The sequence below is a fragment of the Macaca nemestrina genome, chromosome 11 (genome assembly GCF_043159975.1).
Source record: "Macaca nemestrina isolate mMacNem1 chromosome 11, mMacNem.hap1, whole genome shotgun sequence".
Lineage (NCBI taxonomy): Eukaryota > Metazoa > Chordata > Mammalia > Primates > Cercopithecidae > Macaca > Macaca nemestrina.
Window position 1 is genome coordinate 19592853 of NC_092135.1, and position 18010 is coordinate 19610862.

An 18010-nucleotide genomic window follows, 5' to 3' on the forward strand; every position below is an offset into this window, starting at 1 on the left:
GCACCTTGTGTGCAGTACTGGAAGCCCTTTACATAGGGGAACAAAACTTTGAGTTTTGGAAACTAGTGACAATAAGGAGGATGGGTTGAAGGGGTGAGAGCCTATAGACAATGTCTTAGCCCACAGCCTCTAGGAAGCAGGGCCTGAGACAAAGACTAAAATACCAGTGTTTTGCTGCAGAGGGTGTTGCAAACCCAGGGCAGCAACGATGAAGGAAAAGGGAAGTACAGGGTAACAGACAGTGTGCCTGACCATGTTGGCTCCTGCCTCACCAGGGGCCACAGAGACACAGCAGCACACTGGGCTACCTGGACTCTCCCCAAAGGCCTGCAAGGAGGAGCTCTACCTTGGAATAGTCTGGAAGAGAGAAAGGAGGTGGGTTTTATTTGCCCTGCTCCTTCCTGTGTCCTGTTTGCCACCAGCCTTGGTTCACCTCACAGAGATCTAAAGCCCCTATAGTTCTGTGATGCTATTTAGGAAGAAGGGCCCCATCCCCCCATCCCATGGTAAGATTATTCCCCATCTGGCAGCACAGGGCAACCTGGCTTGTGTGAGCACTGACTGAAAAAGAGAGGAGCAGGGGCAGTCTGAAAGCGCTCCTAAGGAGCATGCCACTGTTGAGACAACGAGCCCAGCCCAGACATTACAGTAACAGTTCATGCAGGAGGGGGCTGGCAGAGCAAATGGAGGTGACCTGTAGTGGAGGGAGGTTTACAAGATCTTCATTCTGTGCAGTTGACAGCCCCAGCCTCAACTTTTCTAGGAGTTACGTTACAGTAACAGTAAAGGACTCTCTTGGCTGGTTCTGGTCAAGGCATACTCTATGGCCTTGTGTTTCTTAAATAAAAAACAAGATTCATTATTATATGTTTGTAAAACCGTGTAACAGGCCAGTTTCGATATTTGTGGGGAAAGAGGAGAAGCCGCTACAGGCTGAGTATACCTTATCCAAAATGCTTGGGACCAGAAGTGTTTTTGATTTTGGATTTTTTCAGATTTGGGGATATTAGCAAATACTTAACTGGTTGAACATCCCTATTCCCGAAAATCTGAAGTTGAAAATGCTCCAGTGCTCAGCATTTTGGATGATCTGAGCTGTGGACCGAGACCCTGCCACTCTGTCTTGTTAGGCCTTCTCTGTAGGGCTTAAATTTTTCTCTGCCCTCCATGGAGTGGGACACACACTTGCCTCTGCAGTCTGGTTTTGTTACCCTGGAGAGGGATTGACAGCAGTTCCCAGGGAGGAGTACTGCTGCCTAAGACTCACAGATGTTCACCACTGGAGGAGCCAACTTTGGGCTGAGCTACAGAATTTTTTTAATGACAAGTCATAAGATGCTGCATGAATGAGGGGAAATGATGTCCAGGAGAAATACGTATGTCTGCAGTGGAGAGCAGGGGCGTTACTGGGGAGGATAATGCCATTCACCAAAGAACATTCCTATACCCTAATTCACCAGCTAAAAAGGAAGTTGGAGATCAAAGAGATATCTGCATCCCCATGTTTATTGCAGCACTGTCTACAATAGCCAAGATACAGAATCAGCCTGAGTGTCCATCGGCAGATGAATGGATAAGGAAAATGTGTACATACACAATGGAATACGATTCAGCCATTTAAAAAAATTGCAGCAACATGGATGGAACTGGAGATCATTATGTTAAGTGAAATAAGCCAGGCACAGATGTCGAATGTTCTCACTCCTATGCAAGAGCTAAAAAGGTGGCCCTCATGGAGGTAGAAAATAGAATGATAGATACCAGAGGCTGGGAAAAGGGGTAGGTGGGAATAAAGAGTGGTGAGTTAATGTACAAACATACAGATGGATAGAAGGAATAAGTTGTAGTGTTCAATAGTAGACTAGGGTGACTATAGTTACCAACAGTATATTGTGTATTTCAGATTAGCTAGAAGAAAGGACTTGAAATGTTCCCAACACAAAGAAATGATAGATGTTTGAGGTGATGGATACCTTAAATACCCTGATTTGATCATCACATGTAGTATGCATGTATTGAAATATCACATATACCCCATAAACATGTACAATTATGTATCAATTTAAAAATGTTTTAAAATAAGTTGGGGAAAGCTTCTGATTCTCTGGTTCTGCATTCTACCACTCCCCCTGCTGTGGACTTACAGGAGCGTTGCGTAGAGTGAATTGTTTTTCTAAAGCTTTCTCTCCAAGCTCTAAATATCTTATGACTGGTTCTGAACATGTATCTGCCTCCAGCTACGACCATAAACAGCTGAAGAGACACTGACAACACTGCTCACTGACTCCGGCATGCGTTCTCCTTTCCATTTGTATCTCCTCCCCCGAAATGAGCTTAGGTAGATTTAAATTTTAATCAGTTAGATCAGTTGTTCTTAATGGGAATTTAAATTGAACTAGAGAATAAAAGCATTAGGGGGGCTGCTGGTTGCTTAGCTGGAACCTTTGGGCGACAGAGGTGGTTGCATGCTGTGATGTGATACTCAGTGTAAGCCCTTTTTGACTGCATCTCCAGAGATCTGTTGGTGATAAAGTTTTTGGAGCAGATAATTTTCTTTGACCTTAGTCTCTTAAATTGGAGAAGGAAAGCTTTCTAAGAAGTGATCTTGATCCAGTTCTTAGATCAGTGGGACATCCAGGTCTGTGGTGGTCACCTATGGTCACCTTCACCCTGGGCCTGGATGACCAAAGTAAGGAAGGGAAGGGGGAGTGTATGCTGGAAAATGTCTCTTACCTCTAACCCCCTCCCCACTTTGAGCCTTCCCATGCATAGCGGAAAGGCAGACAAGGACACCTTTAATTTTTAAAATCCTGAATATCCTGTATCTTAAACACAAAAGATAAGAGTGTCTGTGAAGACAGAAGGGGATCCTTTGAGCCCCTTGATGGCAATAACTGAACCTTCAACCCTGGAGAAGAGGAGACCAATTTGATATTATGGAGGCAGAATATACAGAACTGTGTGACTAATTCAACATGTGTTTCCATGGAGCCTGAAGGGGACAGAACCACAGGTACAAATCTGGTGTAGGTACTTGGCTGTGAGTTTGGTTTGAAAGCCTTCTGGGGCACCTTTACCTGCAATAGATAGCGTGGTTCATCTTCACCAGGATTCTACTCAGAACTCTTACAAGTGGTAACGAGACCTGAGGTAGAAGTACCTAATTGTTACATCAATGTCAAAGGCTAAAGTTATATTTGAAACATTTTTTCCCCTCTAATCAGCTGTTGAGATTTTCACATTTGTGAAATTAGTAAATCCTTTCTGAAGGTAATCTCTAGTTTTGGATTTTACCATGCATAAAAGTAAGTTCATATACTTTATTAGTCTTTACATATACCTCTTTGTATTTGCCTGAACTTGCCCCCTTGTTATACTTAAAGAAGCCCCAGCCTTTTCTGGGATTTAATGGCAATACATATGTGATCTAGTACCTTGTTACTTTCCCAGGCATTTAGTCTGGGAACCCTAATCTTGAGTGTGTCTACAGTGGATATTTTTCTCTAGGACAGGAACCAAATGGACTATTTACTGGTCTGCCCGGTAGGTCACCACAGACATAGCCTAGTGGTCTTTGGCCCATCTTCAGTAGTTGGCAACTGACTTTTTAGGCAAAATGCCTCCTTTTGTGTAAAGGAGAGATGCCTGTCCCCACCTGCAGCCCCCAATTCCTGCTTTAAGGCCAGCAAGCTCTCCCGAGAGGTCTCCTTGTAGATGAATGAAATCCACCCAGAGAAACTCAAGTAAAAATATGGGGTGGGGTCTGGGAAGAGCTGCGTTTATTATAAGGATCCAGAGGGACCTGGGAGTTTAGGATAGGGAACCACTGTGGATGGGATCGGAGCCAGAGCAGCTCTAGGCCCTAGTTTTTCTCCTCTGTCTCTCTGCTTTCTTTTCCCACTCTCTCTGGAAGTACTTACTCTCATTGTACTCCTCCTTTCTTTCTCTTTCTCTGTGTCATGCTTGCAGTGGTGATGTTTTGGTTGTAGTCACGTTCTTGGGTCCCTCTTATTACCGACTGCCTGTGTCTTCCCCTCTCCTTTAGCCCTTACTTGGTTCTTTTCCCACCCAACCCGCCAAAACTGGCAACCAGTTTCCTCAGAACTTGTTATCTGGCTTGTAATTGCCCAGACTTCAACGCTCAAATGACCTTTTTGCTCTAAAGCCAGTGGCCATCTGGCAGTAATCTCCCAGTATAAAGGATTCTGAGTTCCCAAGAGAGCATCTGGTTGGCTCCCCTTGCCTTCCTGAGCCTGCTACATCATTCCTGGGCTGCTGGCCAGCCTAGGATTGGGTCCCCTCAGGTCAGACACACCCTGGGCCGGTTAGCAGCCAGCAGTGGGGGCAGGATAACAGAGTCCCCTGCCTACTTAACAGGAGCTGTGGGTGGGGAAAGGAGTTACCAGATACATCTAGCACAATGAACCATATCCTAGAACCCTTCAAACTAACATATGCCAGGTAGGTGTAAGCGTCTGTACTAATTTAAAAGTATACATTTCTAAGGTAATGAGTTCAGCATCTTGTGGCCATACCAGACATGGCATGGAATTAAACTTTCAGTCCCACTGTTCATTTTATTCATACATTAGGGTGGCAAGGGGGGTCTTGCTTATTGCAAACAAAGTCATCCTGGTGTATGAAATGAAGAATGTGGACTGTGCAGTTTTCCCAGTCGTGAAGACTTTTGATACATCACTTGAAATGTTTCCCCTGAAGTTGAGGGTCTTTGGTAATATCACCAGGGCAGTGAATGGCAGAGACCAGATCATGAATTGCTTCATTTACAGACTGCCTCCGGGCTTCCCTGCACTCTGGCTGCTGATACCACACCCCGTGTCCCTTGTGGTCTTAAGTCACAAAACCAGCTATTAGATTTGCCTGGAGTGTCTGAAAACAGGCTTAGAATGAGGAAACCTTGTCCTACTTTTATACAACTGGAAAACATTACAGAACTTGACTTTTTGAAAATTTCCCAAAAAAAGGAAAAGAAAAACCCACAAACCCCAGCTTGTAGAGTTTAGTTACAGGGAAACCCAGAGATAGAAAAAGTGAACTTGCTTCCACTTCACAGGTAGTTTTGCTTTAGAAAATGTGCCTCAAAATTCAGTGCCTACAAATACAAGAAAAGGGGTTTGGTTTTGCTTCTAATACTGTAAGTAAAACTACTCTTGAATGTTTTGGAGCTCATCAAAATTGACATTTATTCTCTTTTTCTACTTTTATCTACCTGAGTATTCTCATTATCTCTCCAGCTGTGAGAAACTCTCATCTTCCCATGATCCCGATTTAGGTGGGATCCAGTTCTGACAACATGAGTTAATCATCACTAGAAACATTGGCAAGAGCTGGGGATGTTTGTATTCCTCTGGGACAGCTTAGCATCTCTGGGTAAATATTCCAGTCCAACTGACTGCCTTCCCCAGGCTGTCCTTCCCCAAACTTCCTCTCATAGAGGTAGGAAGAGCCAAAAGCAACTGTTAGGTCCCTGGTAATTCACAAAGCAAGGATGATACTTCAAAACAGTTGGCTATATAATGTATTTCTTCTTGCAAAATTATACAGTTGGTATTCAGTAATATGTTGACATATAATGTATTTCTTCTTACATAATTATATAATGGCCATATGACTGTTTATGTCCTCAAAGTCCAACCAGATTACTTTTTTTTTTTTTTTAATACTTTAAGTTCTAGGGTACATGTGCACAACGTGCAGGTTTGTTACATATGTATACATGTGCCATGTTGGTGTGCTGCACACATTAACTCGTCATTTACATTAGGCATATCTCCTAATGCAATCCCTCCCCCCTCCCCACAATAGGACCCAGTGTGTGATGTTCCTCTTCCTGTGTCCAAGTGATCTCATTGTTCAGTTCCCACCTATGAGTGAGAACATGCGGTATTTGGTTTTCTGTTCTTGAGATAGTTTGCTGAGAATGATGGTTTCCAGCTGCATCCATGTCCCTACAAAGGACATGAACTTATCCTTTTTTATGGCTGCATAGCATTCCATGGTGTATATGTGCCACATTTTCTTAGTCTAGTCTGTCACTGATGGACATTTGGGTTGGTTCCAAGTCTTTGCTATTGTGAATAGTGCCGCAATAAACATACGTGTGCATGTGTCTTTATAGCAGCATGACTTATAATCCTTTGGGTATATCCCCGGTAATGGGATGGCTGGGTCAAATGTATTTCTAATTCTGGATCCTTGAGGAATCGCCACACTGTTTTCCACAACGGTTGAACTAGTTTACAATCCCACCAACAGTGTAAAAGTGTTCCTATTTCTCCACATCCTCTCCAGCACCTGTTGTTTCCTGATTTTTTAATGATTGCCATTTTAACTGGTGTGAGATGGTATCTCATTGTGGTTTTGATTTGCGTTTCTCTGATGGCCAGTGATGATGAACATTTTTTCATGTGTCTGTTGGCTGTATGAATGTCTTCTTTTGAGAAATGTCTGTCCATATCCTTTGCCCACTTTTTGATGGGGTTGTTAGTTTTTTTCTTGTACATTTGATTGAGTTCTTTAGAGGTTCTGGATATTAGCCCTTTGTCAGATGAGTAGATTGCGAAACTTTTCTCCCATTCTGTAGGTTGCCTGTTCACTCTGATGGTAGCTTCTTTTGCTGTGCAGAAGCTCTTTAGTTTAATTAGATCCCATTTGTCAATTCAGATTACTTTTAAAAGAAATTTTAGCAGTTTGATTGCCAAATTCCTGTGATCTGCATGTTAAGAACTCTGTGACCTCTAGTCTTAGAAGTTCTGTTCCATGACACAGGTTGTTATGCAAATGAAAGACAAATGTCTTCTGCTTGTTCTCCTCTTCAGAATAAGAAGATCTACTTGGACATTATTCACACATACATGGAAGTGCATGCAACTGTTTATGGCTCCAGCACAAAGAATATTCCCAGTTACGTGAAAAACCATGGTATCCTCAGTGGACGAGACCTGCAGTTTCTTCTTCGAGAAACCAAGGTAAAAATTCACCAGGAATGTGGTGTTCAGGTTAATGCCATTGGCTGTGAAAATGTGATCAGAATATTTCATGCTTGTTTTTTCAGTGCTGCAATAAACTCTTTTGGCTATTTTGGGGCAGCAGTTTGCTAGACCAGTGACAGCTGAAAAGTTAGTGAATTGTGGAATGAGATTGCTATGTTTGTCCATTGGTTTATTCAAAACTCGTATTTACTCAGTGTTAGGTGTCAAGCAAGGGGCTAGGGATAAGGCTGCAAATGGAAAAGGTAAGGCCCTGCCTGGAAGGACAGACCTTCTAATACAGCAGCAGCTTTCATAGTAAGGCAGGGGTGCTGAACTCTCCCCCAACCCAGTCATCACCATTCAAGGAGTGGGTTTCCCAACCAGCTTTTCCTCATACCTCCTTGTTCACCAAGTACACATTGGACAGTGAAGAAGTTCAGATGAGGGCAAAGTCCCTGTGGGCTCGGAAAGAAGAGCAAGCATCAGGAGAGATGCAAGAGACGAAAGATGGATGGAGTGTAGACACACTTGGCATGTGGGCCAGACAGGAGTTAGAGTCAGGTGGTGGAAGTACAGATGGCATATTCAGGAAGGGGCTAGAAGCCAACCCAGCTAGTCTAAGTGTTGAAAAATAGTGGAGGTAAAATTGGATGAGGGGATGTGAGGGTCTGATTGGCACAGATGGAGGCAGAGTTCAGACCATGTGGTGGAGGTAGCCAGGCAAGCCCCTGAGGATCGTTTTGCTCAGCAGTAGCGTGATGACCCGTTGCTTTGACACTGTAGGGAAGTCCACCCAGTGGTCTGTGTTCTTTCTGTAATTCTGCCATGGAAGTACCAAATGAAGTTCAGGAACTTGTGAAGAAACCAAAGTTTGGCCTTGAAGGGTTGACTGGCACTTCAGTGTATTAGATAAATTCCCTCAGGTTTATTAATAAGTTTTTGTTCATGAATTTAATATTTATTGAGTAGCTGCAATGTGCTAGGCGTTGTACAAGGGTTGCAAGTGTGAAGAAGGCATATGGATCTCTCTCGTGGTATGTCCTAAGCACAAGGAAGCTTATTGTCAGTAGTGGATTTCTCAGCTCTCGTCTCTGGCTCACTTTGTTTTCATGTTCAAGGTAGGGGAGAGAGGTTGAGCAGGTGGACTTCTATGGCATAATCTCGATTGCCCAATCATCATGTGATACTGCATTTATAAAAAGTGTATTCATATATGCTAGCCTCTTTGATTCTTACAACAGCCTTAAGAGGTAGATAGAGCAGGTATTATTGTTAACTTTGTTTTGAACATGAGGAAATAGGCTAGAGACTTTGGCTTGCCCACAGTAAGCCAGGGTCGTCTTGGAGGTGGCCCTAACTCATGATTTTTTTAATTGCAAATTAAGGCTCTGCTAGCCCCTTGATGTACGGTCCTCATAAACACTCAAACTTAAGAATGCTTAGTGGACACCCACTAGCCAAAAGAATGTATATCTGCTCTTTGCCTCAGTTTCTCCACCTGTAAATGTATTTGATCCTTTCTATGTCCAAGGCATTTGTATGATGCCACGAATAAAATAATTTGACAAATTCTTTAGCTTATTGGGCAAAGAGCTGGTTTCTTTTAAGATTTTATTTCCTTCCAAGGTCATCTGTAGTCTGATGACTGTTTTTGATTATCCAGGAGTGAAGTGTGTTCTCTAGTTTTCACTCTTTGCTTTCCATCACCTTCTGTCTTAGGCTGACATTTTAGAATCATCAGAATGCCTGGGCCCTTTAATGGCAGTGCTATTTTTGCCATTTGCCTCATTTTACTTTTTTTCACATCGGATTGTGGAAAGAGCTCAAGCTCCTTTAAAAAACATTTGGCAGAGCTGGTTCTCAGCAGCATGTCATTACTGTCTCGCACACTTTTATTAACCCAACCTCATGAATGTCTCTCTCAGCTTTGCGAATTTTAAAAGAACCCTTACTTACCTACCATCCATTACCCTGTCAGAGAGTAGGAAATAGGCCAAAATGGAGATCACTGATGTCCAGGGGAGGACAAGAAAAGAGACAGGGAAGGCCCAGGCCAAGATGTCCAAGTTTGCTTAATGAGCAAGGATTGCAGCCTCAGTTAAATAGCACGAGGGGTATATGTTCATCCTTGAAAAACTGGGACCCAGTGTAGAGGATGTCACTGATCCCATTACCTATTGCCTGCTCCTTGAGTAGAGTATATTAAAATACTCTGAGTGGAATCATGGCTCAGACATTTGGCAAATATGACAAGGATGGGGCAGCTGAGGCTCCCCTCACACCCGGCACATGGCCACAGGCTCCAAAATGTGTGAACCTTCGGCTTTGAAATAATGACATGAAAGACCAGTCAGGCTTTGCATCTATAACCCTTTCTGTCTCTGACTCCTTTCTCTGTGTCTCTGAGCAATTTAAAAGTGATTTATTCCAATCCACGTTGGAAATGGGGAACTGGAGCTGCCAAGAAGCAAATGTCTGCAGCATGAATGGGATTCACACACTTCTTGGACTTCTTACTGGTGCGAGAAGCAAGGCTGATCTCCTCAAGAGGGTTAGAGACAGAGATGATTGATGATTGATCAGCTTCTGACTCATTGTTTTTCTTTACAAGCCATCTGTGAATCTCTGCACTAAACTTAGGAAACCCTCTGCTCAGCAGAATTTTGTCCAGGCGTGCCATTAGGGGTGCAAGTGTCATCAGTAGCCTCTTGCTTCAGGGGACCTGTGAAGATGGAAGGAATTGAATATAACACTATTTCTGGGGCTAAAAGAGCCAGGAAGTTGTTGGAATCTAGCAGACTCTTCTAATTGGGGTATAGATTTGGATGAATGAATTACTTATCACAGGACCACAGCCGAGTCATTCAGTCCAGCAAACCCCAGGAGTACAGTTTAAGCCAGCAAATCAGGACTCACTAGGGTGGCATGTTTTTATTTTTGCTTTAAATCTCCATCTCTTTTAAAGTGGCTTCTTTCTTCATCTTCCTGGTTTTAACCTCTTCATGTCCACCTCCCCTAGTCTTCCCTATTTCATATATGATACTGAATAGTGCATTTGCATCTGCAACTCACTGAATGGTTTGTGAGCTGGACCAGTACCGTCCTTTCTACAGTTGAAAACAAATTCTGGCTGTGGGGAAAAAAACAGGCAAAGCTGCAGCTTCCACACGTGCTGTCGCTGTACCCCTTCTGTACCCAGACCTCCACTCATTCACCTCTCCAAGACTTGGCTGGGTCATGACGGTCCTGTTTCCCCATCATGTCAGCTTATCAGTTTACCTGTGGGACTCACCTAGGAGCCTGGGCAGGCCTGGCAAATATGCAGTGCTCCCTCTGACTCATCTTATCCTCATGAATGACTGTGCCACCCTGCCCCCCACTAACTATGTCTCTTCTTACTGAGCTTGGATGTGTCACAAAACCTGTCTGAGGCGGGTGCGGTGCAGTAGCTCACACCTATAATCTTAGTACTTTGGGAGAGGCCGAGGCGGGCAAATTGCTTGAGCCAAGGAGTTCTAGACCAGCCTGGGCAACATGCAAAACCCCATTTCTACAAAAAATGCCCAAAAAATTAGCTGTACCTGGTAGCATTCACCTGTAGTTCTAGATTTTCAGGAAGCTAAAATGGGAAGATCACTTGAGTCCAGGAGGCTGAGGTTGTGGTGAGCTGAGGATACCTGCATTCCAGCCTGAGTGACAGAGGGAGACCCTGTCTTTAAAAAAGGCTGTCTGAAAAACCCAGGGCTTGAGGCAGCAGACTTTCATGCAGCTGCATGAGGGCCAAGGGCCTTTGCTTGTTCTATCCACAGGTGCATTCACAGTGCCTGGTTTATAAAAGGCATTTAGATGATTGTATAAAGAAGGAAAGAAGGAGCCAAAATGAAACACATTGACCATCTGGGATCTCTGAGATTTCCTCCTGTTATCATATACGCTGCGCCTAGATCTCTTAGATCTCCCGAGCTAGGGACACTACCCTTCTGATACCCCATGCCTGCCTGTCTGTGATGTTGCTTATATCTGCAGGCCCTGTGAGTGATAGCCCAAGAGCTTACTTCCTTAGGGGGAGCAGTCCTTCTATTTCTGTTACAGATACTGGTTCCCATTTGCCCTCAGGCAGCCAATTGAGGCAGGTTTCATCCTAGTGAGCATACTTCAAATCATTCCCATGCCATCTAGATGGGGAAAAAAATTGAATGAACACATCCATGCCTCCTTCCTTCCCCCTTATCCATACATGTATGTAGACTGAGGAGTGTGCAGAGGTATGAGTCAGTAACCCTGTCTGACTTTCAGAGCAAAAGTGCATCCCCACACTCAAATAAATACATGTTCAACCTCTGTGCACAGAGACACTGGATTGCTGGAAAGATCCAGTCTCATAGTATTTATTCTTTTGCTCTTTCATCCAGCAAGTAAGTATAATATTAAGTACTAGATATATTCTAGGCCTTAGTCTAGCCATTCTAGAGACAGTGATGACTCAAGCAGTTTTGCCAACAAGGAGCATACAGGTGTGCTGGAAGAGGAAAGCAGGTAACTGTAACAATGTGGATCGTACACAGGTAGAACTAGTCGTAATATGAAATAATGATACCAACATAAAACTTTACTGTCACGCTGAGTGGGGCCAACAGTTCAGTTGTGTAAAATGTGGTTCTGTGACTTGTGAAATCAATGTAGTGGATGGGGCAGTCCCATTCAGAGGACAGGAACCACTGTCAGTCACAGTTTAACACCTCCATGCTATTGCGGTGCACCTGCGTATGGGATTTACCGTAACAGTAACAGCCATTATCTCTCCCCTCAACCATGTGCTAGGCCCTATGCTAAACCCTTTCTGTGTATTCTCTCTTTTCATCACAGAAATCCAGTAATCTTGGTACTGTTATAAACAGTACCATTTTAATGAAGCAGTCACTGAGGCTCCAGTCGTGAATAAGCCTGTTTTGCTGCCTCCGTGTTGGCAGCTGAGGGGTTGTCCTGGTGTGGAATTTGGGTGAGAGAGGCATAGTCAGGAAAGGGCCCTCCCAGGAGGTGATGCCTGAGTGGACTTTTAATGGTGAGCACTTGAGGCTGGCCTAGCTGAACATGTTCAGCATCTACAGGTTTAAATTTATGCAAATACTCTTTTACTCCCCCATCTCCAAGTTAATAAATTTACAATGTGAATTGTAATGTGTTTGATTTTATATTCGGGCTTTCAGATGACCGAAACTCAGGAACTTTTTATCCTGATGCTGTTGTTTGTGGTTTGGGTTTTTGTTTCTGAAAGGGTATTTAGGTAGCTGGACATAATCAGCCGGCTGGTCTTCAGGAAATAGTCTTTGGTTTAGCAGCAGACTTTGACAAAAGTCTGCTTTGGGCATGTAAACATGCTTCGTGGGTCTTCTTTTCTTAGCCTCTGTGGCCCTTCCAGCTCTTCCCTAGAGAGTCTTCAGGTCATGTGAGTCAGGGGCTTGTGGAGCCCTTGGGAGGATAGAGCCAGCCTGGACGGGAGAGAGTTTGGCCACTGTTTATCCCTTCCTTAAGCATCAGGTACCTGAAAGAAGGCAGATGGCCAGAGAAGGGTCCCTTTGGGCTACATAAAAGCATCACATTTTGGGAAAATTGTTTTCTTCATACCCAGCCCTTGTCTCGGTTATTTTTAAGATATAAAAGGGATGCCTATTACCAGAAACATTAATGTAATGATTCCCAGTCATTGTATAAAAATAAGCAAAGCTTAGCAATAGCGTGTGACTTGTGGGACTGGCTTATGTGGCATTCACTGTAAACCATATCATCTCTTATCTCTCTCTTCTGATGAATGTCCCTCCCCCTTTTTTAGTACAGATACTTTATGAAACAATAAGAACTCATACATGCAGGTGCTGAGCATCTTGTAAACCCACAAACATAACTCCTGCACACCTAAACTCTGTCTAAATGATACAGGGCCGTAGTATGCAGCTGTGTGAAGTTATATATGGATTTGAATTTGAGTGACTGATTATCCAACACTTACTAAGCGCCAAGACTTGGAATGAATCCTTTCCATGTACTATCTCATGTAATCCTCACAGCAACCCCATGAAATAAAGCAGTATTATTTTATACATGAAAAGACTGAGGTTTAGCAAGCTTGTTACCTGGACTAAGGCCCTATAAATAGAATAGATTTATAAATGGGCCTTAAAGAATCCATAGACAGAAGCATCCAGCAATTTGTCACAGTTACTAACCTAGGCAACGATGGAGCCAGGCCTGTGAAGCCTACAGTCTGACTCCAGAACCTGTGCTGTAAATTACCACATTGTTCTGGGCACTTTGTGCCAATAATGGATTCATCAATTCATTTGGTGAACCGGGAGTGATTCATTGCTCAGTTTCCCTCTAGAGTCACCATGCCAACTTCACTAATTAAAACTGGCCAGAAAAGTATGTGTTGTGTGTGTGTTTCCTATTTAGGATTATCCTCAATGTTCCGCATCAAGAGTGAAACTGACCAAGCCCATAGATAAGAACCCCCTTTATCCATGTTTAAAGGATTCTTTAAGTACTCCACTTAGCAGTTTAAAACAATTGTGTCTTCTTTCACAGAGTAGGAACAATCTGAGTGGTTTTACTAGACCCTTTATGGATATGTAGGAACGTCCCAATCCTATACTGTGAAGAAAACGTATGGTGCTTCATCTGTTCTCTCTGCTTAGCATTAGTTCAAAAATTTAATCCTAGATCCCACAATCCCTCTATGTAGAAATACTCACTGATGGAGCTGGAGTTGCAGCCATGGAGATATTTTGTCATCTGGAATATCCTCATTAGATTCTGGGCTTCTGAAGGCCAGGTGAAGTATAAATAAAATATGGCCAGTTTTCTCCGGCAGAGTTAAGCCTTGGCACTTGAGAACATTCTGGCAGTGTGTCTCTTGCCTCCTTGCTAAGGAAATTGGTAAGCAGGCAGAATAGCAGGGAATTAGGGGAAAAGCAGTTCAGTGTGATTAAGGTGCCAGTGTGTTGCAAAACCATAAGTGCAAGGAAGTTTACAGAGTGCTGTTTGGTGGTGATGAACTCTCTCCACCTGTTGTGTTTTCATTCAAACCTCAGATGTGCTATTTGACCTTAATACATCTGCTCCATTGTAATGTCACAGGTAATAAGCACACAGGAAGCAAGAAAAAAATTGCTTATTGACTGAAGTGACAAAAAAAAAACTGTTATTTTGATGTTTCCAAATAATGTATTTCCTACAGTCCTACTTGTGTGACAAAAACACTCATTGCCAGGAAATTATGTTGTATTTGCTTAGGCTTCATTCTAAACATATGAGGCTTGGGAGAGTTAACCTAAAGTTTTTATTTTATGTGTACTGAGATACTCTGGTGCCCACAGGGCAGAAGAGATGGTTCATATTGTTATTCAGATATAATTAAACCTAGGTCACATTCAAGTCCATTAAGCAACAGCCTCATCCTTTTAATTAATGGGTTCAGATTGGTTGGTCTAAAGAAGCTAATTAAATTTTTCCCAAGATTTTCTGTTTAAATAGACAAATATTGTGCTGCTTACATTTCCTCCAGAGTTGTTCTTTGAAATTTAGAGTTGGTGAAGGTATCCACACTTTATGGCAGGCCCTGATTTTCAGAGGTCAGGAAGCACTGTGGATTATCTGACTAAACCTGCAGAGATCCTGATCTGCATTTTCTAGCACTTTTCTCCTCAGTCAGAAAGATCTGGACTCCCTGTGCTATCTTATGTCTAACCATGGCCTGACAGAGGTCATTTGTTTTCCGCTGGAGAGCCAGCACATCCTCTCCAGAGTCTGATAGGAGAGGGCAAATCACAGAGATCACAAGTCTGATGGATAACAACCCTGGATTCTTCATATTCCATAAAGCTGGGTTATCGAGGGACTAGTACATCCCACTGTTTCCCTCCGTTTCATCTGCAGCAGTCAGATCTCCCCCACCCGTGAGCCACATGCCCAGGCCACACCCTATAGTTAGAAGTTCTCTCTGACAATCTGCTTTCTGTTAGCTGTATAATAAGAGTAAGATGCAGAGCAGGAGCTTCCTAATTGTAGTAGAACTTTCCCTTTATCCTACAGCTTCCAGGCTCCTGGCTACCATGTTTTCCTCACCACCACCCCCACCCGTGATCTCCCGTGGTTCTGCTGCCCAAGGGGGAAATGACCCAGCCAGTATTAGGGGCTCTGCTGACCTCTCAAAGCTTCTTTTCTTCCCAGCTCCCTGCCCTGTGGACGTCTCTGGCATTGTGATCACGCAGTTTGCAGGAAATGAAAGTTTATTCTTTCAAAAAACCAAAAAGATTGAGTACCCTATTGTGTGCAAAACAAAAGTAAATAGGTCCAGAAAACCTGAGATGTTAGTGCTTTGCCCCAGAATTCCTTCAGGAGCTACCTGGTTCTCCAGTATGTCACTCATGGGCTGTGCTCAGGGTTGGCCGCACCCTCCAGCTGAACCTTTCTAAAGGATCAATTAGAGCAACTGCAAAGCTGGTGAGGAGGGGATTGCTGTGAAAAGACCTAGGGAAAAAGAGAATCAAGCTTGTAGCTAAATCTATTTGAGCCATCTCCTTTATTCTCAACGCCTGGCCTTGTGGTGGGTGATGCTCTGTGTGATGGCAGAAGGAAAGGATACCCTGGGGCCCAGTTATCTTTTCTCACTTAATGTGCCCCTGGGGGCTGGAACAGAACAAGCTCTTTGATGTGGGTAAGGAGGACACAGCTTCATCAAGCCCAGGCCTGGATCCTGCCCATCAACAACCTGCAGTTATCCAGCAGTGCAAAATGCACCCACTGTGACAGCATGTGCCGAGGCATTTCTGGGAGCAGTTATTTCATTTTTGTACCCAGGAAATCAGCACCACTGAACTGCAGCTTGTCCCCTTTGTCATCGTGGCTTCCAGCTGCTGTGGTTGCTCTGAGAACTCTGAGAGCAAGTTGTTGCTGCCATCTATGGTCTGTCTTGGGGGAAGCACATGGTTTGCCTGCTGGAGAGGGTAGCAGCTGCTTTGCAAATTCGTCAACACAGCACAGTCTCTCCCCTGTGAGGGTAAAATCAACACCAAGATGTTGGTGTCCCCAGTGTAAACCCCATTATGAAAACCTGTGTTTACTGACCTACCATCATTTTAAAGCAGTTCCATTTGAACTGCAATCAAACCTCCAAGTGACCTTTCTGTCCCTCCGCCCAGCATTCCTGAAAGGGCCTGTTGTTTCTTTGGTTCAATGAAGAAACCTTCTGTGTAGTTAAGCAAGTGTTTTTCCAGTCATGTCTCCTGGTGAGTTACAGAAAGATTATTGTTGGGTCGTGGCGGTTTTTCTTTTAATACTCCAACCTCCCTACCCCCCTGATACCCCTAGACACTTAAATTTTTTACTTCCTTTAGTGGAGGAGAGCATAGTGAGTTGAGCAGCTTTGTGGGGCCTTTAAAAGTTCGTAGTTTTTCAGATCCTGGTGTAAGCTGAATTCTCTCTGCCTCACCCCCCAGGGCCTGGGAGCCTTCCAAAGTGAGGTGTCCACTCGGGAATGGGCCACAGAATCGCCGCCTGCAAGCCGGGAATGCCTGTCCTGCCTGATGGCCCTGCCTGATGTGTTCATATGCTGTATGGTTTTCTGTCTTACAGTTATTTGTTGGACTTGGGTTCCCTTACGAGGGCCCAGCTCCCCTGGAGGCTATCGCAAATGGATGTGCTTTTCTGAATCCCAAGTTCAACCCACCCAAAAGCAGCAAAAACACAGACTTTTTCATTGGCAAGCCAACTCTGAGAGAGGTAAGCATCTATCAAAATTATTCCACTTTGAATAATATGAATAATAGCTATTTATTGAGTGTTAATGTGGGCATTAACTTCATTTAACATGGTTGGATGAGAGGCTAAGGGTGTGGAGGCTCAGAGAGACAAATGACCCGATCACGTCACCTTGCGAGTTAGGGGCAGGATTTGAATCTACTTCTGCCTTCAGCAAGTAAGGGATCTTTACACTCTACCCCCACTCTAGCTTATTGTAAACTCAGACATTCTAGCCTTCTGATTATAGCTGAACTCTGATTTTCTGAATGTTTGAAGTTTAGGGAGTGAGATCAACCGGTTAGTATATATTTGTGAAGAATCTGCTCCCTATGATGGGCTTTGGAGAATAAAAAGTGGACTGTGGGAGTTTGCGGAGAACCATCAGCCTCAGTATACCATATGTATCATGGATAATTGAAGTAATTTTTTTTCACCCACCATTCCAAGACGTAATCCTGCCATTGCTAGAACCATTTGCAGAAACCTCATTTGAATTGCCTTCAGAGATCCTGTTGAAAATCTGCAGTGTGTGATGAATCACCATTGAGGGTAGTCGGATTTGATTTAGGGCGATAAACAAAAGTCTTTTACCTGTGAGTGATCAAACTGGGTGTTTCTGCATCTGCTCAGAAATAGGTGTGTGCAAGAAATCGTAAGATAGATTTTCTTATTATTTCTGTGTAGTTAGTAGTAAGTGGCTCTGTAGGCAGCTTATGAAGGGAAGTCATAGCAGCATCCTCATCATTCAGGGCCTTGGGGGGATTACATTGATTAGCATCCCTCCCATGGCATATCAATGTAGAAGGACAGTTTATAAAACATACATTTTTCAATTCTGCTTTTAAACCCTTCTGAGTCATTTTCTCTCCCATGTAGTATATAAGATGCATTCTCAATGATTATTTTTTATTGATCAGTCAGAAACCTTGACAATTGATAGAACTGATTATTTTGAGAGTTATTTTTCTCTGACCCTTCCTGTCATTGGTGAAATGGCCAAAGGAGAGAGAAGATCAATAATATCCATAGTTTATCTATAAAAGGTTAATCTGTGGCCCAGATAACCTCTGACAAGGGTTACGTGTGTGCGTGCGGGTGGGTGTGGTTTTTTTTCCCCCTTCTGCTAGAATAATAAATTTGAATTCTTCATTTGGGGAGTGGTTTTGTATTCAGAGGTCAGTTTGTTCATTCATAACTCAGCAGAACTTAATGTACATATC

At 43.5% G+C, this 18010-nt stretch overlaps 1 protein-coding gene across 2 annotated transcripts in view; it reads left to right on the top strand.

Annotated features, from left to right (window-relative positions):
- Nucleotides 1-18010, top strand: part of LOC105492547 (alpha-1,6-mannosylglycoprotein 6-beta-N-acetylglucosaminyltransferase) — a 327940-nt gene that overhangs the window by 274582 nt on the left and 35348 nt on the right. For both annotated transcript variants that reach the window (XM_011759746.3, XM_011759745.3), the window contains exons 12-13: nt 6840-6989; nt 16623-16769. In XM_011759746.3, the coding sequence (XP_011758048.1) occupies nt 6840-6989; nt 16623-16769 (297 nt within the window). The remainder of the gene's footprint in view (nt 1-6839; nt 6990-16622; nt 16770-18010) is intronic.